The sequence below is a fragment of the Ruditapes philippinarum genome, unplaced genomic scaffold, assembly GCF_026571515.1.
Source record: "Ruditapes philippinarum isolate M1 unplaced genomic scaffold, ASM2657151v2 ctg164_1_1_1_1, whole genome shotgun sequence".
Classification (NCBI taxonomy): domain Eukaryota; kingdom Metazoa; phylum Mollusca; class Bivalvia; order Venerida; family Veneridae; genus Ruditapes; species Ruditapes philippinarum.
The window spans coordinates 477,164-503,042 of NW_026866554.1; the positions used below are offsets into that span (position 1 = coordinate 477,164).

At 31.1% G+C, this 25,879-nt stretch overlaps 1 protein-coding gene across 1 annotated transcript; it reads right to left on the reverse strand.

Moving 5' to 3' along the window:
• Positions 1-1,382: 1,382 nt before the first annotated feature.
• On the reverse strand, positions 1,383-25,877 carry LOC132732861 (neprilysin-1-like). The gene is made up of 17 exons (XM_060719383.1): positions 25,721-25,877; positions 23,722-23,805; positions 23,030-23,247; positions 22,185-22,352; positions 21,835-21,909; positions 20,698-20,831; positions 15,302-15,395; positions 14,657-14,785; positions 13,394-13,492; positions 12,431-12,508; positions 11,334-11,437; positions 9,321-9,379; positions 8,092-8,143; positions 2,958-3,025; positions 2,311-2,447; positions 1,979-2,044; positions 1,383-1,604 (listed from the first exon to the last, which is right to left on the reverse strand). Exons 1-17 carry the CDS (start codon positions 25,860-25,862, stop codon positions 1,383-1,385), a joined length of 1,929 nt encoding a protein of 642 aa, XP_060575366.1. The 5' UTR covers positions 25,863-25,877.
• Positions 25,878-25,879: the final 2 nt, after the last annotated feature.

Sequence of the window (25,879 nt, forward strand, 5' to 3'; positions counted from 1 at the left end):
GAAAACAAACAAAGTTTTATCAACGTTTTCAAAATTTGTTATTCTCAAAATGTTTCTACATAAGGTAGATTTAACGACAGTACAGTTTTTTTTCAACCCACTGTCCAGAACAGCCTTTAAAGAACTATTCTATTGGAATTAACCATCAAACATATAGTCCAGCTATATAATAATCATTGTTTTTTCTTGACGTGTTAGAATGGAAATAGATATTAATTATTCGTGCATTATATTATAATAATGCACGTTTTTCGTTCAAATGCTTTGTAATTAAAACCTCAGGTCTATCGGCCTTCGTGATTATATTACTACGCATTTGAACTCAATCCGTGCATTATTCTACAACAATGCACTCAGAATTGATATTTATTTCCTAATTTATCAAAGCAAAATTAATAAACAAATATAGACTATAAGACTACATGTTTTAATTACGATGCGGGGTTTGCAAAACAACACAATTTTAATCAATACTTTCCTTTTTATTATTTGAAGGTCTATTGAAAATTAATACATTCTATGGTTTGAAAAACGTAATTTATTGGTAGATGACTTTTTTATACCATATTTAAATACTAAAGTTTACATCTAATGCGTTATCTTATTTTCTAGCGTTATCTTATTTTCTATGTCTGTAAAAACTGGAAAAGGATGTCTTCACATTATTCAAACATTGTGCATTTATCAGCAGGATTCATCTTGGAGCCAACTGGACAATTCCATGCCTTTGCGAAGTCCTTACTATTCTGCATCATTCCAGTTACCCTTAAATGAAACAATTAGCGAATAAGTATATCTATTTTCTGCTTGCTTTTAATGTGTTTTTTTCCAGTCTCATATAATCATTAGGTAACACCCTTGCTTTAAAAAAATGTGTAACATTTGTAGAAATTCACTTACAGCATCATATGCGTAGCAAACAAGTTTTGGTGACGATATGCTGAGCGTTTGCTGATGTTTCCATTCATATACAATCATTTGTAATTTTATGCATTCAAATTTGTACAATAATATTTGAATAAAATTTTATAAACCCAAAAGTTTGACTTTGCAGAATGGGTTTTATAGAGAAACTATTCATGAAAGATTAATGTAAGGTGAAATATATCTCATCTTTAGACACTTTAGCATGGGCGTATGCATTATTCAATTTGCAACACTGATGTTAAACGTAGATCAAGCAAGAGCATCTATCTTCGCATTTTCTTTTTGATAATTTGAGAAATTAGTAAAATTTAAACCTGACTCTTGGAAAACTATGTTTAGCGTTTTGTATCCAATGTTTCTTGTAGTCACTTGTTCCAATGAAACATTTAGTCTGAAATTTCAAAATCCATATTATTTTAATAAGCATTTACAATTTAAATAAAATAGCAGTTATGTCACACGCTTGAATAAACAAATTCTTTCCGTAACACGTTATTAATTAAAGGTTTTGTAATAAAGTGTAATTTGATAAAATGAAATAATTGATATCTGGCATTACAAACGATTATCACCTGTGCAAAATTAAGAAAGAATAGTTGGTCTGGGGTATAAGGCAGCCTAGGTAATCTGTTTTCTTCTTTGCCTTTTCTGCTGGTCTTCACCCATTTACGATAAGCCTATATATGCCAAAAGAAAGAACTAAACTATAACATGTTATTTTATTAAAATATTTATAAGCTACATTTCTGCGCTTGTCAAATTTTAGCGGAACTTTTCTACTTTCTTTTCGAACAGTTTTTGACTTATTTCATGATTCTAAAAAAAAAGAAATTAATTTCAGAGAAATATTAGAATTCTTGAGATGGGGGAAATTGCGTCCAGACCAAATGAAGATCACATACTCGATTTAATTGTGTCTGTTTATGAGAGATAATGTAAATTTCGGCATTTTTGAGGATAAACTTATTGTAACAGTTAGTGTAAAAAGGCAATCTTTGCTCTTCCACTACCAACGTTCATTACATTTGTACTTTCCATTTAAATAATTTACCTCATAGCCAATCTTTAACCCTCCATTGTCAGCAATATTTTCGTTATATGTCAACATACCATTATGCTGGAATTGAAAGTAGGAAATAATACTATATAAATTAATGTAAACTATTTATTGTCTGTCGGAAACTTATATTTTCATGTCCTTACTAAAGTCAGAAAAACTAAAGCCTGACACTACAGAACTTGGAAAAACTAATTGATATTAGTACGAATGGTGACGACTATTTACTTTCATGATTCACGGTAAGCATGTGTTATTTAACATAAATAGGAACAAAGACATAAAAAGATTGCTTCTAAAGTGCGCTCATAAAAATATCTTAATACCTTCGTTCCACCGGTGCCTGGTATTGTGTAGTTGTTAAATTGATTTATTAAACAATTCACATGATTTACATAATTTTCTTGGTCTTTGGCTGGCCACAGGTCAAAAACATATTTACCGTCTTTAGTAAAAAGTCTTCCTGTCAAAGCAAAATTTTGTATTTATAAATCATCTTAAAATTAAATACTTTGCCAACATAATTTTTATATAATTTAAACCCAGATATAATGATGTCTTTTGGAGATGTTGTTTTTATATACATATTACATAAAGTACTTTGTCAGAGTTAATAGACTGTTTTGAAGATAACAACAAATAACGATCAATTAGTTGAGACGTTTAATATATCTATTTTTGTCCTTTTTGTCTAAAATGGAACACAAATCTCTTCAAAATAAATGAATTTTAAGTAGTATTCAACATCTATACATGACAATGGGGAAATAATTTGGAATTTAGAAAAATCCGCAGATGTGTTCATCCGGCAGTGAACATTGAACGTCCAATGTAATATTATAACGCCATTTCATAAAAAGCGGCGTTTGTCCAAAAGTAAAATTAGCGGATCGAACAAAAGCGATCAGGGGTTATAAATGTTTTTAAAATATATTCAAAAATAAAATAATTAACAGATATAAAGATATTGTACCTTCGGAGTCGAATCCATGTGTTATTTCATGTCCAATCACATAGCCTGCTCCTCCGTAGTTCATATACCTGTTGTACAACAAAAATAGAAAAGAATTAGCAACTTTTTACACAGAGTCATGGCCATAGACTTGCAATTTTATTAAAATATTTAAAGTGAAAACAACTTTGTTTGAATGAGAACCAAATCTTCTTTCAAACTAACCAGCTAATTGTGATGAAAAGAATGTTTAATTTCACTCTTCAATTCAAAATGCAATTAGCTATTGACACATATCATATCATTGTCTTCTATTGCCATAATTCCATGTCATCTTACGTTGCATACTAAGTATCTAATGTAGATTCTTATATCTTTAATCTAAAACGTCTACAAAAATAGAAACAGAAACAAATGTAATCAAGTAATGGATAAGACAAGAATCAAATACAGTCCAGCAAGACAAATAAAAGGATTAAATAAGGAACAACTACAATCCAGCAAAGGATGGAACAAGAAATAACTAAAATGCAGCGAGGGATTTAACAAAAAAAAAATATAGCCTTACAAAGCAAAGTATGGAACAAGAAATAACTAAAATACAGCTGCAATGGATTTAACAGGGAAATAATTACAGCCTTTTAAAACAGAATAAAAATACAGCACTCGGCTAACTGATTTATACTCGGGGGCTACGCCCCCTCGTACAAAGCAGATAGTCTCGTGTTTCGATGCTCTTTCTATTACTTGATTTCAATATATTATTGTTTACTGTAGTTTTTTGTATTGAAACCATGTTTTATATTTAGTAACAGTAACCTTAACCCCATGGGGTCGATAAGTAATTCAAACTTTTGTTTCCATATAAGCTTGCTTTATGACATGTTTCATTACAATATCTCATTCCTAACTTTAGTTATGTCCGGAATCATTTTACGTTTTTAGTAACAGTGACCTTGACCCAGGGGTAAAAAAGCAATCTTAACCTAGGTCTTCATATAGGCTTGATATATATCAAATCTTATTATAAAGTCAGATTCCAAACTCTAGTTTTTTTGCCAGTTACTATTTTTCTATTTTTAGTAGCAGTGACCTTAATTTATAATCAAGGGGGTCCTACAGCAACTCTAACATTGGTCTTCATACAATCTTGCTATATGCCAAGTTTGATCGTAATATCTCATTCCTAAATCTAGTTTTTGTCTGGAAACCATTTTTCTATTTTTAGTTACTGTGACCTTGGCCTTGAACAGAAGGACATGGCTTGGTCTTCATATAAGCTTGCTTTATACCAAATTTGACCACAATATCTTATTCATAACTCTAGTTGTTTTCTGTTTCTAGTTGTTTTCTGTTTTAGTATGTTATTAATATAGACTTTATTATAAATATATTCAGTATAGGTGTTATGTATATATGCTTTATTATAAAAGTATTTAGTATCTATTTCCTGAATAGCTTAGTAGGTAGAGCGCAGGACTAACAATCTCGACGTCGTAGGTTCGATACCTACTCTTGTCATTATTACCTTTTATAATAATTTTGTTCATTCATCTTCTTTTAAGAAAGGTCTTTTCATGGCTGGAATATTCAATCTCTAAGTAGTTTAGTATTCTAGATTGTTCATTGATAGTATATATATGATGAAAGTTGAAAGATGAAAGATGAGGTGTGTGTGATAATTTGTGATATTGTGTGACGTTGATGTACTGACTGTGTGCTATTGTACTGCTAACAAAGTAATATATCAGTTTGGATTCTGTAATTCTGTGAGCGAAGTTTTTTGGACATATTGTAAAATTCTGCTGTGGTCTTGGACATTCATTAAATTTGAGTTGTGGACAATTGAATTTCGAACTGTGAGTTAAACTTTAGAATATTTGTTAAATTTGATTTGTGGATAATTGAGAGTTTAACTTTACTTCGTATCTCTCTGATCGCAAACAACGCGTTGTATACGCTATTCTTCTAATGTCATCAGAATTTGATATAGCGTTCATAAAAACACATATGGTTGCGACCACATGATCAGACAGCTGCTATCTGCCAGTCTGACAGATCCATGCGTTCGCTACCCCTATTACAAATAGGAACAGCAGATCCTCAGACTCCGATCGCGCAGCTCTGACCATCTGTCGCAACACTATTGTTTTCACGACACGCCATATATTTAAACGATATTGTTGACGATGTAAATTCGAGCATACGACTTTTTGCAGACGACACGAGCCTTCATTCTAGAGAATCCCATAGACGCAGTCAAGCATTTAAATGACGACCTTCAAAAAATTCATGAATGGTCAAAGGCTTGGCTGGTAACTTTTAATCCGTCCAAAACAGAATCCATGATATTTTCAAGTAAATTAAAACAAGTAAACCATCCCCCAATTCAAATAAATGGAATTCCATTCAAACGTGTACAAAATCACACACATCTTGGTGTTACCCTTTCAGAAAATGTTAAATGGGATACCTATATATCTATAATACTGCGAAAAGCTTGGCAGAGAGTAGGCATCATGAGATCACTGAAATTTCTCATCAATCATTGAAGCTTGGAAATAATGTAGATGTCTTTTATCTGCCCTATCATTGAGTACGCCGATGTGACATGAGATAACTCCTCGAACATGTTAAAATATGAAATTGAAGCAGTTCAAAACGAGGTAGCAAGAATAGAAACAGGTGCCACAAAATTATGCAATATAAGTAAATTACTAAACGACCTCAAATGGGATACCCTGGCCGAAAGGCGTTAACAATATAAACTAGCTTTGTTCTTTAAAATGTACAATGGAATTACTCCAAACTATCTCTCTGATCTGATACCACAACACAACGAGTCCTACCACCTCAGAAATCTAAGACAAGTAAACTCAAGAACACAAATATATAGCCCATTCTTTCCTCCTTTTGCAATAAGAGAATGGAACTTACTACCTGTAGATACAAGAAATTCATCTTCTGTTGCTGCCTTAAAACGGTGCCTTAATAAAAACAAAACAAAAGCCTCCCCTTTATTTAATGTAGGAAGTCGTATAGGCCAAATATGGCACGCACGTCTTCATTTAGATTGTAGCTCCCTGAACTTTGACCGTCATAGAAAGTCTATTATCCAGTCTCCATTATGTCTATGTGGCGAAATAGAGACAGTGCATCACTTTTTCTTTTCATGTCCTCGTTATGATATTATCAGAAGCATGTATTTACGTCCCTTTTCATGTCCCCTTAACAATCACTTTAACGGAGTCGAGCGCCTGAGCTTTAACACGAACGAAAAATCATTCTTCAAGTTCAACAGTTTATCTTAGCTTCCAAACGTTTTACTTACTATAATTTTCCCCATAATATTGTGTGCAGACATATATTCTCTATTCTTTATCATAATTCAAAACTTTATTTTAAAATTTTTGTCTCTTTTTTCTTCGAAACATTCTAAACAAAATCATCTGAAAAAACTCACTTAAATTTAATACTAGTTAAAAACAATATTTAACTTTGTAATAGAAATTGTTTGGAGTAATCTCCCAATATTATGAAATAATCTTGAAACAGAAGTTTTCTTATTCTACTACTGTAGATAATAATGTTCTAACAAATTTAATCATTTTTATTATTTATCTGATTTCCCTTTTCTGTATTATTCTAACCAAATATGTGCATATTTTTTATTGCAAGTACATTATGTGTGGAAAGGAATTTACATAAGTCACATTTGACTTGTTTTCCAATCCACGAAATATATCAGTGTGATTGTATATGCGTACTGTATATATTTATGTTGTAAAATAGAAATAAAATATTGTTTAAACTAAACTTTACTTTCATATTTTTTTGAATTATTGTAAATAACTGATTTTATTGCAAGTACATTATGTGTGGAAAGGAATTTACATAAGTCACATTTGACTTGTTTTCCAATCCACGAAATATATCAGTGTGATTGTATATGCCTACTGTATATATTTATGTTGTAAAATAGAAATAAAAATATTGTTTAAACTAAACTTTACTTTTATTTTTTTTTGAATTATTGTAAATAACTGATTTTCTTTAAATAAAAATTGTTATTTTTTGCAGCGTTATCTTCTATGTTGCGTTGAGCTCGTAAAAAGTAACAGTGACCTTGAACATAGGGGATCCAAAACCATTTCAAACACTAGTCTTTATATATGTTTTTGCTATTTGCCAACTTTGATCAGAATATTTCATATCTAACACTAGTTTTTGTCCGGAAACCATTTTTCGGGGAGGTTCTTAAAGCAATCCCAACCTTAGTTTTTAAATAAGCTTCCTATAATATTATTCCAAACTTTATCTCTAACTGTATTAATCGTCCGGAAAGCTTTTTTCTATTTATAGTGACAGTGACCTTAAGGTTGCTATAAACCAAGTTTGCAAGTTTAACTACAATATCTCATTTCTAACTTTTGTTATTGTCCGGAAACCATTTTTCTATTTTAAGTAACAGTAACCTTGATCTTGACCAAAAGCAATTCCCAATAATATGTTACTGTTGGGATCGTAATATCCGTCCCAAACATATGTCATATATTTTTCTTGCATATTCTGACATATTCATCTTATTTAAAATGGTATACCTAAATAAGATATTTTTCATTTGAACTAATGTCATTCATCCATAACTATTTTCTTTCAATATCTTAAAAATTTACAAGTTAAATAACAACGGCGATAAAACGTCATCTTTAGCACATAGCTTCATTCTAAAACACGTTAAAGTGACGTTGTTGTTTTGCACGGGTAAAACTAACGGAAACGCAAGTTTGCTATGCAAGAAATACGGGATTTCAACATAAAGTTACTATATACAAATGTACCCATTTGATTTCAATTACCCATATCGCCCGCAAACCATCAAGTGGAGGTATTGGCTGACTATTGACAGACAGACCAAACAAGCTAACTCCTATAAACTCCCTAAACTCCGTTTGTGGGGGCATTATTGAAAACTAGCAAAAACAATTACTGAAAGACTGGAATAAGAAACTAGTACAATCCAGTACATGCAGTAAGGGATTAAACAAGAAACAACTGTAATCTAGCCTAGCAAAAGAATGGATTGAATAATAAAACAACTACCATCCAGCAAGGGATGGAACAAAATTATCTTTAAAAATAGTGTTATACTTACTCAGGCATGTCATGTGAATACGTCCTTGGTTGCAGATGCCCTGCGAGAAGAACTGAAATAAATTGCACTCTGCTATATGCATGATTTCTTTTTTTTCGTTCAGGATAAAAAAAGGTTACATGTGACTTAAGATCAGAACCGCTCTCTCAATTCTTAATTTAACTCTGTTTGGACTACGTAGGTAAATAAACAACTTGATATAAATAAATAAAAAGATTTGTAAATCCTTTTAGATGTTATAATTTATATAGTATTTATTGATTGTAAATGTATATTTTGTTCAAACGAACTCAAACAAATACATAAAAATAAACTACGAAAGTGCTATTTAATGACATTAAAACAATCAGTTGTTATAACAGTATGAACTCTAGCCAAGTGTGTCAAAATCGGCGATAAAATGTGTTCAACATCCGTTCATTCTCCAAGATGAAATGTAAAATATCAAAGAAAATGATAAGTATTATAAAATACTAGTTTTATCAGCGTCACTAGTGGTATATAACACTTTTAGAAATTTGGAAACACCTTTCTACGATTTTAAACACACGTGTATTGTGGAAAATGTCTGTCCATTATGTACATAAAAACAAGTGACAAAAATTGCAACATTTACAAAAACACGTACTGTGAATGAAAACTAAAAGTATCTATAAAATTAAAATCACATAATATTTAACAAACTGCTGCTTTGACAAAAGTAAGTGTAACCCCTTTACACTGTTTTTATGTCGGATATACATTTTCTATTTTTCTTTTGTGCGATGTGTATTAATTTCAGGGTGCTATGTGATCAATAAATAACTATTTTTTCCATATTTCTCTCAAGGTTCTCAATTAGGGAAAGGTGTAACCGTGCGCAATTCTTAAATGTTTCATTTATTTATATATATCTTTAATTCTGGATGTATATTCAAGAGTTTAATGTTTTATTGGCATGTCTAAGTTTGCTTTGCTATTCTTTATGAAAATCCTAACCGATATGTTAACCTGAATCAATTTTGTTTTAAAGTTTTGCAAAAGCAAGTGCGTATATGAGCGAAATAATTACTAAACCTTCTTAAAAAAGCAGCAAAATATATTTTAGGTACATTTTATTCTTTTTACATATTTAATTATTTAAAATTAATTATTATTTATGAGCGTTTTATTGTTTGGACACTTTAGAACTATTCTGAACCTTTTTAGTTTTGTAACTTCAAACTCTTAATTACTATGAACACACTTACCAACTGTATTGAAGCTTAAAGAATAATATGCATTGTTAGTAACGGGTGTTTCGCTCCATCTAAAAGAAAAAAGAAAGTACATATATCAAATGAAAGCATTTATAAACCTGAAAAAAAGGAAAGTATGAAGTTTTAGACGCAATCTCCAATTTTATCAATTATCGTTTCCGTCTTTACCTTAACATTAAAGATAATAGTATTGAACACATTCGAAATTGTGCTGTCCTTTCATAGTCGTTTTAAGTATAACTTTTCATTTATTCATTTTATTGCCATAACAAAATATCATGGACTTCTTCCAAAAATACATGTATATTCATGGTCTTATTCGTTCTTTGCTGTTTAATAGCATTCGTAATTATATTTATTTATAAGCATACCAAAATATTTTCATAAAATACAGACAAATGGATCTTATGTTCAACGATTTAATCAAAATAAAAACAATTTGGATAATAATCCTCAGATGCTTATGATAGTCAGAGTGAAGTGTCTGTATACATAAAATAGTAATACATGAATGATTTATATTTCCTTCTGATTAAACTTATTAATTTATGCAACATAAATACACCTTTGACCCTTTCTTCATGGTACCTATAAATTAATGTTGACCATTACACCGTCCTTTAATGAACTGCATATAAAAATTGAAATTCTCGATTAGGATAACAATGAGGTTATCGAGCCGAACTAGTGCAATTTAATGTATTTCAAACTAATTTGAAACCCGACCTCATGATAAATTTGCAATCAAGCACAATTAAGGGTATCGTACTGTCTTTTGTAAATAATATTGGCAATGGTTTACTTTTTTTGCTTCATATAAATGTACAAATGATATTGGCAATGTGTCGTAAACAAATTGCAATTAGACAAAAATTACGACTTGACTAAATTTTGAATTGATTTGCACAGTTACATTATCATTTACGATATATTTACAAATATCATCTGTAATGGCATTTTCTTTATTTAATTTAGCAAATACACTTTTTTGATTCTGAATTACATTTATTTAATGAGTTGAATAAAAATTGAGAAAAAGGAAGATCCGTCTACAGCAATATTGAAAGGAAAACAAGCTTATAGACCCAGTTATAATGCGTGCATCTTTGATCTCCTTGATACTTATTAAGTAAACCCATTTCAGACAAGCAATGTTTGTTATGATTTTGTGAAATTTACTTAGAGTGTAATCGTCAAAATTGTTTTACAATTTTCCTACCACGTCTAAAATAAACGTAATTTTAATAAAGTGTTCTTGGGGGTGGGGGGGGGTGGGTGGTAACAAAATCGTTTTGGAACAAACCTCCACATGTTAAGTGAGTTATGTTATTTTCTTTAAGTAAAGGTAATCCTGAGCTTAATTGTATATCTTTCCGTAAAATCAGTCTAAAATTCGTCCATGAACAGGCTCAATCAAACCGAGCCTGCAATATTTTCAACGTTGCAGTTTTGGGCTTTCTTTAGGGATTCTTATTTTCTATTTCAGAGCAGATCTGCCACGTACGGCCTTAGATAAACACGTCAAGCTATGCTAGTGAACATGTTTAAATGTGCTAAAACTATTTTGTTCTTTAATTAATAAAAGACTGCAAAGACTTCATGTCATTACATACACTTTTAGTATGCAAATGAGTAACTAAAATATACAGTAAATACGTGCTGCCGGTTTTCTCTCTATAAAGAAGCTGCAATTCTACCTTACTCTGAGAATATGAATCAATGGTTCCCAGCTGTATATTACAATTATTAAATTATATAGATATGGTAATGTACTGCATTTTACAAAGGCTTTTTGCTATAAATGACGTTCCTTTTTTGCCTTTACATTTGTATAATAATAATAAAACTTGTCAAACATTAAACGTCTCAGTCAAAATAATTTCACTATCATTAGCAGTTTGAGGTGTTCATTTCTAAAAAAAAATGCATGCGTTTATATAATATTTCATTATTTTGTTTTTAGGATTATAAGAAAATAAAAAATCTATATAAAATAAAAATTACACATTGTCGTCGAAATCTCGTTTCAGTAACTCAGCTGCTCGAATCATTTCTGCGTCAGCCATGCTTGCAACAGTTTTGTACGGGTCACTATCATAGACTGTAAACTATTTTTGTTAAAAAGAAGAGACACGTCATAATATTGATAATTTCAACATGTAATATATTTTGTTCTAAATAATAATGTAAGTGCTATATGAAAAGACTTTTTTCCAACCAATACTGGTAATTCTATTAATTTTCTTTTATCATTCCTTAAAGATATAATTGTGTACGCAGTATACTGTTATATCAGATTAACAGAAAAAGACTGTAAAAATCAAATCATAACAATCAGGAAAGATTCGTTTCTGTATTTCTGAATATAACAACACAGATGAATCATCCTTGAGTATAGTATTGTTACACAAAAATTTATTGAAATCTATACTATTTTACTGAATAATGATAAAAAAATTATGTCTGATTTTAATAAAAGTATGAATAAACTTTGAATGGGAAGCTGCGTTCCCTTTTACGCATCAAACAAAGTTGGAACATCCTTTAAAAAACTTCCAGTTGCTTTTAATATCACTATATATTCAAATTGTGACCACATATACAATTTAGAGTTTTAAACATAACATATCTACTTCGTGAATGGTCAAAACATGCTTTTTTATATTGAAAAAGACACTTTTTAAATGTTTTCTAATATCAAATCTTTGCATAGTATATCTGAATCGATAAAAACTGTTACTAAGTAACCAATTTCGAAATTGCATACTTTTTTGGTTCGCAAGGAAGATATTGTAGTTGAAGTTTTTTTTTAAATTTTTATTATGAAAAAGAAATCATAACATGATAAATTTGATAACTAAATAAATAAAATTGATAAAAACCCGATAATAAATGTATACTATGAAAATATCTGTTTACTTATTTTTTTATCTATTGTAAAAACAACAACAAAAACATACAAACACGCCGTTCAACTTAGAGGTTCAAAAGAGAACGTTAAATTAAATAAAAAGAAAGAAAATATTGTACTGTCTTATTATATATGAAGTCTTTATTGCATTTTCAAAGTTGAGTGATTCTTCTTTGGTTATATGACTTACATGTTTATGAATTTTATTAAGAGCACGATCATTGTCAACAAGCTTTGGGTAACCAGCTTCGAATTTCATTGCTCCCGCCTGCAATTACATGAGTTCATTCGAGTTCATTTAAGTTCCGTAAATAATTTATAAAGAAATTGTTTTATCAGGTGCACAACTTAAGATAACAAAATATTGTTTTAACTATTTCTTCATGTGTATTTTTTTTAATTTTTCAAGTAGGCATAATATATGTCTAATATATTCTAAATAACTACTGTAAAGTAAAATAGTATAATTCATTCATACGATAGTTGACATGTGGTTTTGTGTTTGTTTTATATGTATGAACCTGAATGAACATACCAGGACGTTGTGCCGCAATTTCGTCTACCAAGGATTTTTAGCACTAATTCGCTCGTTTCCTGATAGATATTTCATGAACGAGAAGGGCTAGAGACTTGGGGTCGGTCTCATTTGGAAGCTTAATACAAACGTGAAATAGTGATAAAGGTTTTTTAAAATTGTTTTCACAACGGCCCAGGAAATGAATCCCTTGCTCGTAGGCTCGAATCTGGAGTTTCCGGCCATCTCTTAACTTACAGTATATTTTTAAAGGGGGTCATTATTTACATTTTTTTGTTTTTTGACACTTTTAAGATGAACACAGTTTTTTTATCAATCTGGTCCTATTTTTCTTCCCAGGTCCGATAATCGTTTTGGTGCAGCAAGTCTTGAATAGGCATACTTTAATAATTATTTAATTGTATCTTCAGCATCGGTGTTAAATATACCTTTAAAATAAAGTTTTTTATGTTCTCGCAATGAGGAAAGTTTCATTCATGTAACATAAAATGTGACTTTAATGTCAATGTAATTATTTGACTTTTTTTTCGTATAGCTATATGAAGAAATCTTAAAAACAATTTCTTTTTTATTCAAAATCACCATTTGTAAAAAATAATATTTTATTTCAATATTTACCTTTTTAACCAACTGCTTTTTAAATTTATTTGAAATCCATGATTGTCTGTTCAGTATCTCCATAAAAACTTTCTTATGTCGATTTGCTACATCTAACATCTGGAAAAAAATATACATAAAGTATGAAAAACAAGATCAACAAGAAAATCCTTTTCTTTCGAGTGGATGAAAACTAAAGAATGTAAAGATGTAGAAAAGCTAGTTTGTTTTAAATACTAGGTATAAATATATTCAATTCAAAGTTACTTTAATATCTTAATTATCTAAGTACAACAATCCTTGGGTAAATGTGAAATGAAATGTAACTCTTCATTTGTGTTGTCTCATCCGTCGTATATTTCGATTTATTACTGCTTAACCACGTCTGAATGTCTTTGTTTTCAATCAGGTGCAAGTAAAATATTGAGCACAGAATCAAGACATTTAAAGTGGCATATCGTATACAAGCCATATACTGGGATTTAATCCGAGTTATAACAAAACCATTCAGATATTAGTTTTATTATTTGAATTTAAAGCTATATCTTATGAACTATTTTTATAAAATTTATCACTGTTCACAGTAAAATTATATTGTTTCCACAGTCGAAGGATCGATTCTCAAAAGAGTTGAAACATCAAATGTCTTTGGTATTTAACACGAATGCATATGGTTTGTAATCAGAATAAAATGTTCCGGAACAAAATATTATGCTGCTATATCAGTAAAGTTTTAACCACTTAGCAATGATTTCTTGCATGCACCATTTGCTTTTTGACAATACATTACCATATTTCTTTGTCATACAAGCATTTTGGAAGTATTCTTTTTCTAAAATTTAAACAATATTTGTAGCAGATATATAGCTTTATACACTTTCAGTCATATTCAAGTCATAAATAACTCTTAAACTTTCAGAGCACTTCATTCATTTTTATTTGGATGGAAACGATGAACGTTGTCAGCTTAGATGACTTAATAACTAACGTTACAACAGGAAACTATGATTAATATATTAAGTTATACATATATGTAAAATGAAATCTAGAACTAAAGAATAACTAATATTATAAAAATGACTCTCACACCACTGAAGGATTGTGTGCGTTTAAAAAGTAATGATTTTCATTTATATTATCTTCAAAATTATTTGAAAATGACTTATGCACATAATACTTTAAAACATAAAAATATGATGAATTGTAAAAATTTGTTTGATTCTATTTACGCTGAAGTTCATGAAGTGAAGTAAACACTTATATCACCTCGAATCTTAAACTTACATAAGCCTGTTCTTCTTCTAGAAAAGCTTCACGAACAAACAATCTACCAGATACATATGGCATCCTGTCTGTCAATGTAGATACACAAAACGACCATCTCTGTTCTGAACGTAATGTTAAACCCAATACCTGTATTAATGTGAAAAAATATGAACAAATGCTATTGAAAATTTGATAAATACGAGAAAAAGCTTCAAAAGAAATTAACATAAACCTAATTATTAGGTAATTGAATTTATGATCTTTCATTTATTGTAGAAAGAAGGCAAAATTTTATTTAATTTTATTTTATGAATAATTTCGTTTAACATGTATTAAAATGTAAGTGTGTATACCTTTCATAAAAAAGGTGCCGGTCCGGTCGCCTTATTAGCGTTGACAATTATTCACGGAATTTATGTCTTTTAAATCTAAACGTTTTGATAAAATTAAGTTTTCTCAATCTAATATTGTACATTTTTAATAACGCACTAACATAAAGCGTAGCTTGCTTAATATTCCTAGATAAAATTCAACGATATCGAATATTTCTGAATTGATAACCAAAACTATGTTCATTATATTTTGAATGACACGTTAAGTTATTAAAGATAAAACAAAATACAAACAAATGATACTCAACTATACTTTTCATGGGGTACATACCCTATACAGTTTATCCAAAATATCCGTATATATTTTTGGTAGGAAGTGCACTTGACTCAGGGCTGTCTTAACCACAATATAACTAGCAATTACTCTGTCAAAAAAAACCCCATAAAACAAGGTAGCAATGTATCAAGAACATTCTGTTTTAAAGCAAAAGGTTGTTTTAAATCTAATATAGGAATAATAGATATCCTTTTGTTGTAATAAAATAGGCATGCAAGTGATAAAATTGCCATGTTAAGTTTACAAAGAAGCCCAAATGTCTTCAAATGTAATATAAATGTCACAAGGGTTTCAAAAAATGTTTTACACATTTTGATTATTTGATAATTTCTCATATAGTGAGATCAAAGTAAATCTTGGGGTCAAACAAATTGCAACACAAGCTTTTTTTACATACATAATTCTATTGTCAAATGAATTGTTCAAAACAAGTAAACACCCGGAAAAAAAATCGGAACAAAGATTTTCGTAAAAAACGCAATTTAAATGATGCGTTTATTTCGATTTTTAATGTGGCTCTGTATGTAGACCATACACGGCATTTTATGTTGTAACCAGTGTCGAAGTAAACATAAGTTTAGAGAGCGCGCGATTTGAAATTTGTATTTAGTGAGTTGAAACCATTTTTTGGACTGGATAGGATTATTATAAGCTTATGTGAGTTATATTTATGTATTTTTACATTCTTTTTATTCAATTTACACCTTTTAGCCCCAAATATACACAAATACGTGATATAACGATGTTTGCAATACATTTTCGCGTGTTTATAAATTGCCGCAGCTGTCGATCAAACTATATGTATTTATTAATTTTCAACATAATACTATGATTTGAACATACATTGAATACCCTATTATGGTTACAATATGTTAATAAAGCCCAAAAAAAAAAAAAAATAAATGTCAAGGTTACCCTGGAATGCGCAAAAAATGAAACTACGGAAGCGTGTTTGGGTCAAAAAAGCACGAAACCCTAAATATCTTCCTAGTAATAACGTATGGATTTTATTCAAATTTTGTTTGTTTTATGTATAAAAATGAAATTGTTAATGGTTATTTATTGAGTTGTTTTAGTGAAACTTTTAATTTATTTCAGATTGAATGTGTATAGCGAAGGTTGGATTGAAAAAATACCATGTGATTCCACATTGCAAGTCAGTAGATTTACCCTTGGATATCAAGCTTTAAAGGTAAAATTGAGGGCTGTATATTATCATTTGAATAATATTTATTCGTAATTTATCACATTTTTCAAAATGATATTTAAATTTTACATATTAAACTTATAAAATATTGCCGGCATAGGAATTATAATCTCTCTCTGACTCTTTTTCCAGCGTTTCTTGGATAGAAGATACTCGTGGGATAATGGAGGGTTCAAAAAAAGAAATGAGGTATTATTAAAATTTTAAAAAGTAATTTATTAAAAGATAGATAATTCAGATATCGTTAATAAGTTGATTAATAATTGTACGGAGGGCAAACTTAAAAAATGAGGAAGATCTCAAAGAGAGAGATATGTTTTTCACAATCACTGTAACTTTTCGAGTAATTATTATGATTTAAAGATATAATGTGTTCAGTGAATGTGCTATGTTGATATTTTAAACATGTTACACAACAATTCCAGTGAGGAAAGCATTATGTGTACTATGTAAGACGAATGATGGTCGCCGATTAGCGAAATTTACACAAAAAGGATTTGACACTTAAATTGCCCAAAGTAAAACAAAAGGTACGTTGCAAAAAGAAAAAAAGTTTTTTTTAAACGGAAACATATGTGGAGAAATATTTCTTAAAATCATGCAAATATGTGTTTTAGCACACGATAATAATAAGAATAAATGATTGTTTTATTATCATATTTCTTTTTTATCCCTCTGTAGATGACGGACTAGATGTAAGGCATAAACAGTATGTGCAAGAAGATTGTAGAAAGGATTATTGCTATGACTATGATAAGAAAAGAAAGCTTTCTGATGTCACGAACAATGTCATAAGAAGTCAAAAAACAAGGAAAATAGCTGGAAGTAAATGTGTATATGACAATAACTGTGTATTATGTGGGACGAAAATAAGCTTTTTGGCGATGCTGTACATAAGGTTGAAACCTTTGACTTTCAAGACTCAATTAAGGGCATATGTAAAACAAAAAACGATGACTGGGCAAGTGAGATTCTTGGAAGAACTGAAGGTGTAAATGACCTCCCAGCAGCTGAAGCTCGTTATCACAAAAGTTGTAACAGCAACTTTCGAACATTTAAAAACGTTCCTGAAAAGTTTCAACATTTGACTTGTGAAAAAACTGAGAAAAAATAGAGAAAGGCCATCTAATACAGCAAGTTCTGAAGCATTTTTAGAAATTATGAAATATTTTGAAATGCATGAAAATGAATAACTAACTGTAGTAGACTTTGTGAACATTATGGATGAGAAGTGCAGAAATCACTCGTATAGCTCTGTATATACAAAGAAGAAATTTCTTGCAGTATTTTGGAGACAATATCATTATTGCTGAAGTTAATGGTAAACACGATGTACTGACATTCAAAAGTGAAGCACATGCTATCCTTCACTCATTTTATAAGCGTAAACATGATGAATGTATGTCTGAAAAAGAAGCAATCATAACATCAGCTGCTTAATTCTAAATGATATAAAAACATGGAAAAGGGAAGATATTTATCCTCCAGCAACATTAATTAAATCATTGTCTTCAAATTTAAATTACTTACCTGACAGTCTGCATCTTTTTCTGCAAAAGGTTATTGACAATAAACAAGGCAAAAAGAAAATAGCTTCAATTGGACAATCTATAGTACAGACAGCAACACCAAGACGTTTAAAATTAAATTTAGTATGCCCGTTACAGTTAGGTTTACGGGTTACGGTTATGGTTGATTGCTTAAATAACTTAGGTAGCTTAAAATAAAACAGTTTAAGTCAAAATCATACATATATGAAACATGAGTCAATTTGTACTTGTGATCTTTAAATTTTAAACAAGTATTTGAGTAAATATTCCATATTAGAACAAAAGCTATAATTAAAGGTGTTTTTGCTATCAATTACCTAGCATTTCTAATGAATTGCACCAGGTACTATTTTTTATGGTTTAAAGAAAATCTTTTATGCAAAACATGTAACACATATCTATACTTTTTTTTAACTTTCAGTGTGTTGTATCAGGAAGTATGTACATATAAAAGAAGTGCAGCAGTGACGCATGGTGTAAACATACAAACAATGAGTAATGATTTTTTACAGTTTATGGCGGACAACGTGGGTCATAACATTTGTACAATAGATGGATTGCATACATTTCACGGAATGGGAATAAAAGCTACATTAACACCAAAACTTAAGTGTACTCAAGTGATACCACGTATTAATGTCTCACGTGAAGATGTTATACAAACAGCGAAAATTGATATACAGTTTTATAAGCAACCAAACTGTTTCATGTAAGAAATCAAGTTCAGACATCTGAAAGAAGTTTCCGGAGATGCAGAAGAAGAAGATCTTGAATTTATTCTGAAAGTAGCAAGTTCATTGAGAGTTGAGTTACCAGGGTGGTCAGGAACAATGCAGATGATACAACAAGGGAGTTATTATGGTGAATCAACAATATTGTTTATGCCTATGATTGATATGAACTCAAGAGACCTTTCTTGCATAGATTCAACTTAACATTTTGTCGCCAAGCAGTCACGAAATCACGGCACTTCAACAGTCCTTACATTCGACCAACCCCTTTACTGGAAAGCACTTAATATTGTCAAGAATCAAACAATTGCGAAATAAAATCTATTGTGCTGCGGTTGGGTGGAGTTCACTCCGAAATGAGTTTCCTGGTCTGATGCAAAATTCTCGTACATGCATAACCTGATTGTGACACTACATCAAGGCTATTTGGTATTGGTAAGGGTACAGTCATGATAAAATTAGCCCCAGATATGTGTTTACAAGAACAAAGTTCCATATTCTTGAAACAAGATGCGACACATGAAGAAGTTGCTAGCGCGGGTGTAATGGCTTTAATAAAGGTGTAAAATGGAAAAAATACGGAATCGTTAGATCATTTGCGATATCAAAGATTTGTGACAAAATTTGCAAAAAGTAAAAACATTGTTCAAGTGAGAACTATACCCCCTACTACTGCTGCTGCAAAATACCACAGCTACAGAGTTAACCATCAAGTTCAAACATGGATTGGTCACGATCTTGATCCTCTGCAATGGGGATGGATTCAAAGTGGAAATAAACTAGTTCCTCTAAAAACGGATCTTCCGGCTGCACCAGAAAGAATGTTGAATATTATTAAATGCAACTGTGAAAACCGTGCCACTCAGCGATGCTCCTGTAGGAAGCACGGGCTTGAATGTTCATCAGCATGCGGAGGTTGTAGGCGGTGGGCTGTTTAAACAGCAGGCAAATAGTTATTACAGGCAATGAAATCGAACAATATAAATGAAATTTATTTATTAATGTTAAGATTTCGAAATTGAACAGTGAATTAAGTGACAAAACTCTATTGGTCGCATTTCATTTCGTGTCGTTTATGAAATATTGTAATTTTGGTAACGTACAAATTTGTTAAAGTACATGGTAACATGTTTTATTAGAACTTATTTTTAATGTGAAGTATCTAATACGTAGTGCAATGATTGAATCGATGGATTAAAGCCTTGCTTAATCAGCAAATTAGCTGTATTGTTTTTAAATGTTTGTCTATAAAGTAAAAATACTTGACTACATTTATGTCAATGTAATTGCTGTAACAACCATTACAATTACCTTTAAAACGTTTAAATTATATCCGTTTCATTATTTACATAGGCTTTTAATGTATGTTTTATTTGTAACTCTCTAAAATGTAAATATTTTATCAGTGTAATCCAAATATTTCCAATGGATATATTATAACAAAAGTTTTGTATCATTTTTTCAACTGGGTGGGGTAATATTTTATTGTTTTACACGAATTTATTTTCACAAATACCATGAAACAGGCTGTCATGATTCAGTTACACATTTGTAACAAATAAAGGCAAGAAACTCGCCACATTTTAAGACATCAATATCTAATCATAAATTTTACCCCTGGGACAGGTACTCGTAAACTTCCTGCCATAAGTCAAGTTTCCGATTGATTTTTTCCGGGCTTTATTGTAAGGTACATTGATACATGTTGATAACATAAAAATCAAAAAAAAACTTGTGTTGCAATTTGTTTGACGTTAGGCTACAGATACTCATAACTTTAGTGGCCTAATACGCCCGTCTAAGCGATATTCAACATTTCACAATAGATATGTCGGAATCAATGCTCCCGAAGGGACAGAAGAGATAACGTATTTTACTTAGCAGAAATAGAAAGTGTCTTACCTTTCTGGATATTTTGTTGTTATGTTCCCAAGACGGGTAAAATACTCTGGTGAAAATATCCAAATTCTATTAGATCGGTCGAGAGAAAAACCACCAGACTGATAGATGCTCTCTATTACTTTTGTTAAGTTTACCTAATAGTATAATAAAAGCAAACTTATATGTTCCGTGTTTAGATAGCTTATGATAAAAAATAACTTTTCTTTGTAACCAGTATAGAAAAGGGCAAGTCTGTCCAGAATTTTGACTGCTTGATATTTTCATTTTCTTGATATCAAACATTTTAATAATCTATTGATAGTTCTAAGTTACTATGTTAGTTGTCTCTGACCTGAAAGATCGATCCAACTGTGCAAAGAAAAAACCAAGTCCGTTTTAGACTTTCTTTAGGGATTCTATTTCTCTCTATTTTGCACCATTTAAAACCCCAAAAGCATGATTTGTGTGACTTGTGCAGACACTTATCAGACAAAGCGCCATACCATGAGTCTTCACCCTTAGGTTTTTATAGCATCGCTAGATCTGTTTGCTGATAACATTACCATGCCAAAATTCAACTTGACTATGACAGATCTATTCCACCTCTATCATTCAATAATTTTGCACTTTCTGGAACAAATCTCTACGCATGTCGGTAAGACAATTTATTTGCATTCTTAAAACGTGTAAAGGAGAGGAAAGCAGAATCCATTTAGAAAGCCCAACAATGCAAAATTGAAAATGTTGCAGGCTCGGTATGATTGAGCCATTACCCGGACAGTACTAAAGTGCAAGTTACCATCCATATCCCTAGCAACGGTTTAAGCAGAATTCAATAATAAATATGAACAGACAAAAAAGTTTTATTTCGAAACATCTGCAGATGTGTTTATATGGCGGTTAACATTGAATCTTCAATGTTCGTGCCATTCCATGAAAAGCGGTATATTGTCCCATGACTTTGCATAATCAAGCAGGAAATTTAAATTGGAAAATGGCCACATGCAATTTCAATTACAAAATTGACTTTAAATGAACAACAGTACAAACAATACAACAGCACAATATAAAAATAAAAAGCAAAATAATATAAGAAAACTTACACAAGCACACTGTGACACAAATGAAATAAGATAACCAACATATCGAATATATTACCTTAGTTGGAACTAAGTCTTGAAGTTCATTCACTGTAAGACGGCCACTGGTCCCTTCTCCAAATGGTATTAAAATCTTTACAAATTGAAAAAAATGAAAATCAGCTAATGACAATGTAATCCTATATTTGTTAAAAACTAGAAAAATATTTATATCATATTATCAAATTCAAAAGCGTGTCTAGTTTATCCTTTATATGTTAATTAATGGAAACGTTGAAAATAATGATTTAATTCATATTTAAAAAACACTTAATATTTGTTTACTGTGTAAAAATCCTGAAAACTATTTTTATCATTATTTTTTATGCGATTGAAATATCGACACAAAAGTGATAAATGTCTTCTTACTTTTGCAATATCAACTTCAAGATTAACTATATCCTTTGCGTAAACAGCTGCTATGCTTTCATTAGCACCTAAAGCTAGAAACATTTCCTTTAGGTAAGTCTCGTAACCATTAAGATATATTTCAGAATCTTGACTTGTCAGAAACCAGTCCATTTCCGGCTGATCGATCTAAAGTTTAAATATATAGATTTGTTAAATCTTTAAATATATCTAAAAAAAGAAATATCGAACAAAATATAAAAAATAGAATGTTGAAAGACCGCCCCCGAAGTCAAAAAATAGAATGTTGAAAGAACGCCCCCGAAGTCCAAAAAAAAAAATGAAAAAGTTGCATGCTCGGTTTGATTAAGCCTTTTCATGTTTGGCAATGGTAAATGTAAAACAATGTTATTGTAAAGGCAGAAAATTCAAAATCTACCGGTGAAAAATGCACACTAAAATGGAATGCTATTTCTTTAGATATGATAAACAAGATCAACAAGGAAAGGCAACCGCATATGACCCAGCAACAAGAATCAGCGGCAAGGAGCCCAGACGGACCCCAAACAAAAACAGGACAGGGCACAAGACAGCACGGACACAAGTAGAAATAAGAATTATCTTCTGTATCCGATTTTAGTGACATTTTAGTGATATATATGCTAAATTTTGTTCAATTCAATTGTAGTGAGTAATTTCATTTTATTTTTGTTCCGTTTATCGACAGATAGATAATACAATATAATAGTATCTTAGGCTTCAAACTTTATTCCGGATAAAATACCTATCTTTATACAAAATAAAATATTCCGTAAGACATCAAACGCCCCCCTTTCTGAAATGAGTTTATTTGTATTATAACTTACTTGGAGTTCGAATCGATCTTTTTTCTTGTTTGTATCCTTTATAGAAAGATGAATCATTGGTGTAGAAGGTGTCATGTGGAATGATTTAACAAGAAGATCCTCTAATGAATAAGAACTTGAATCCCATCTACCGCCTGGAGCATCCCCCAACATTGGTAATCCACCCATACTTTCCATATATTCGTGTAGAGGAGCATTCCCAAGCTTCTCTATTTTATCTTAAAACCGATTTTACAATGTAATTGATTAATTATGAGACAGGATTACGGATTTATAACCTAAGTACGTATTTAACATATTTAATAGCATTCTGTATAAATAAAAAAACAATATTTTTCGATAACAATGAAGCTATATAAGATTCAATAGATTCAAACAAACTGATCCTGCAAATATTTGTTAAGTTTGTTTCGACTTATCCCTTCTTTATTTTTCCTGGAGCGTTTTTTACCCTAGGTTCATTTACAATTTACAAGTGTAATTGTTGTTTTTTTTAATTTTGATTTAGTACAGCACAGCATTTGAGATTCTTTATTTTCTACATTACATGTTATAATACATCTGCAGACATCCACCTTTAAATAGAATTTGACACCTGTTTCTGATATTTTGGTATCAACAATCATTGCTTTCTATTGTACCTTTTATTTAAAATATGTGTAGTTCATTATCAAACTTAAATTAATACATACCTGTATCCATGCATGACTTGTAAAATTTCTTTGCTTTAACAACAGAATCTATATCACCAGGACTTATTTCTTTCTCCAACACAGCTTCAAACAATAGAATAATTCGTTAAAGTTTTGTGTCAAATCATACTATATTAAACAAAATGTTATATTCTTAAAAAGGTGACATAAATTACCATAAAACTGGTTCACATACAAATGATAAAAACAACTGTATTGTAAAAATCTTTATTTTTCAGCTCAAAGGGACTTCAATGAGGTTTTTTGACATGATGGGACTGAATATATTTTTCCTGATAAATGTAACGTTTGAAGTAGGTTCAGACCACTAATCTTTGTGCAAAATTTCAGATCATTCGCGCACTTCGTTTAAACGCTTTTCACTCAAATCGGGTTAAGAAGAGCATAACAATATGATTTTTAATTTATTTTAAAGTATATTTATTAAGTTTCTTTGCATAATTTTATATTTAAAGTGCCCCAGCTCATTTATGTAAGAAATTCAATTCAAATGTTATGATTTTAGGCTTTTGTAACTCAATGGAGTCCCTTTAAAATCATGTTTAAAACCATTGTTTTATAATACTTTTAATATCTTGAAATTTATTATAATAGTTACGTCCACCGCTATTCGGTGACATCATATTCTTATTGTTAACCCAACTGCTATGTCATAACATCAGTTCCCCGTTGTTACGCCCACCGCTATATTATGATATCAGCTCCCTATGCTTTGTCATAACATCAGTTCTCCATTGTTACACCAACTGCTATGTCATAACATCAGTTCCCCGTTGTTACGCCCACCGCTATATTACCGTATGATATCAGCTCCCTATTGTTACACCCAACCGCTATGTCATAACATCAGTTCCCCATTGCTACGCCCGTCGATTTGTCATGACATCAGTTCCCCGTTGTTATGCCCACTGCTATATTATGATATCAGCTCCCTATTTTACACCGACCCTATATTATGACATCAGTTCCCCGTTGTTACGCCCACCGCTATATTATGATATCACCTCCCTATTATTACACCAACCGCTATTCCATGACATCAGTTCCCCATTGCTACGCCCGTCGATTAGTCATGACATCAGTTCCCCGTTGTTACGCCCACCGCTATATAATGATATCAGCTCCCCATTGTTACACCAACCGCTATGTCATGACATCAGTTCCCCATTGCTACGCCCGTCGATTTGCCATGACCTCAGTTCCACATTATTAACAGCTATGCCCTATGTCATAACATCAGTTCCCCCATTGTAACGCCCACTGCTATGTTTTGTTTGTTTGTTTCATTTTACGCCTTTTCCCAACAGTATTTCAGTCATATAGGCGGGTAGTTTCCTAACCATTGGTCCTGGAGAGTTACACCAGTACTAGACTACCTTCCTCCGTGCTTAACTACCAAAGCATCTCCCGGGGATCAAACCCACGCCAGAGAGGTAACTGGAATAGAAGTCATCGACTCTAACCCCTCGACCACGGAGGCGGTTCACTGCTATGTCATGACATCAGTTCCCCAATGTTACGCCCACTGCTTTGTCATGACATCAGTTCCTCATTGTTACGTCCACCGCTATGTCCTATGTCATGACATCAGTACCCTATTGTCACGCCCACCTCTATGTGATAACATCAGTTCCCCATTGTCATGCCCACCGCTAATTCATGACATTAATTTCTTCATTATGATTTTTTCATGACCATATAAACTTGTACTTTGAAAATAACTTGCATTTGATTATCGTTGTTACGTCCACTCCTATGTCTTAACATTATTTCCTTACATTTCTTTATAATGGTTATTTCATGGCCTTATAAACTTGTACTTTATAATTGTCCCGTTTATAGTCATAACATAAGTAATTTGCTTCTGATCATCGAAATTACTTACACAACTTTATCATGACTCAGGTACATTTTAACTAGAATTCTTTCACTTTACAATATGCAGTAGGTAATTTTCGTTTGGATTTTGATTACTTACATTTAATAATCAATAGGTTAGATTCGCTCTTTTCTCTGCGTGTACTGTAGTATGACGAACCCTCGGGGATCGAATTCATTTTAGACCATTTGCCACATGCAAAGTCATAAAAGTTGTCACATGGATTTACATCAGTGTCCATTGCTTCAAGAACTCGAT

Coding starts and splice junctions, on each gene's coding strand:
- LOC132732861 (XM_060719383.1), bottom strand. CDS start 25,862: ATGGACACTGATGTAAATCCATGTGACAACTTTTATGACTTTGCATGT. Junction 21,910..22,184: donor TTGAAGTTGATATTGCAAAA/GTAAGAAGACAT, acceptor CAATTTGTAAAG/ATTTTAATACCATTTGGAGA. Junction 20,832..21,834: donor AAGACTTAGTTCCAACTAAG/GTAATATATTCG, acceptor TTATACTATTAG/GTAAACTTAACAAAAGTAAT.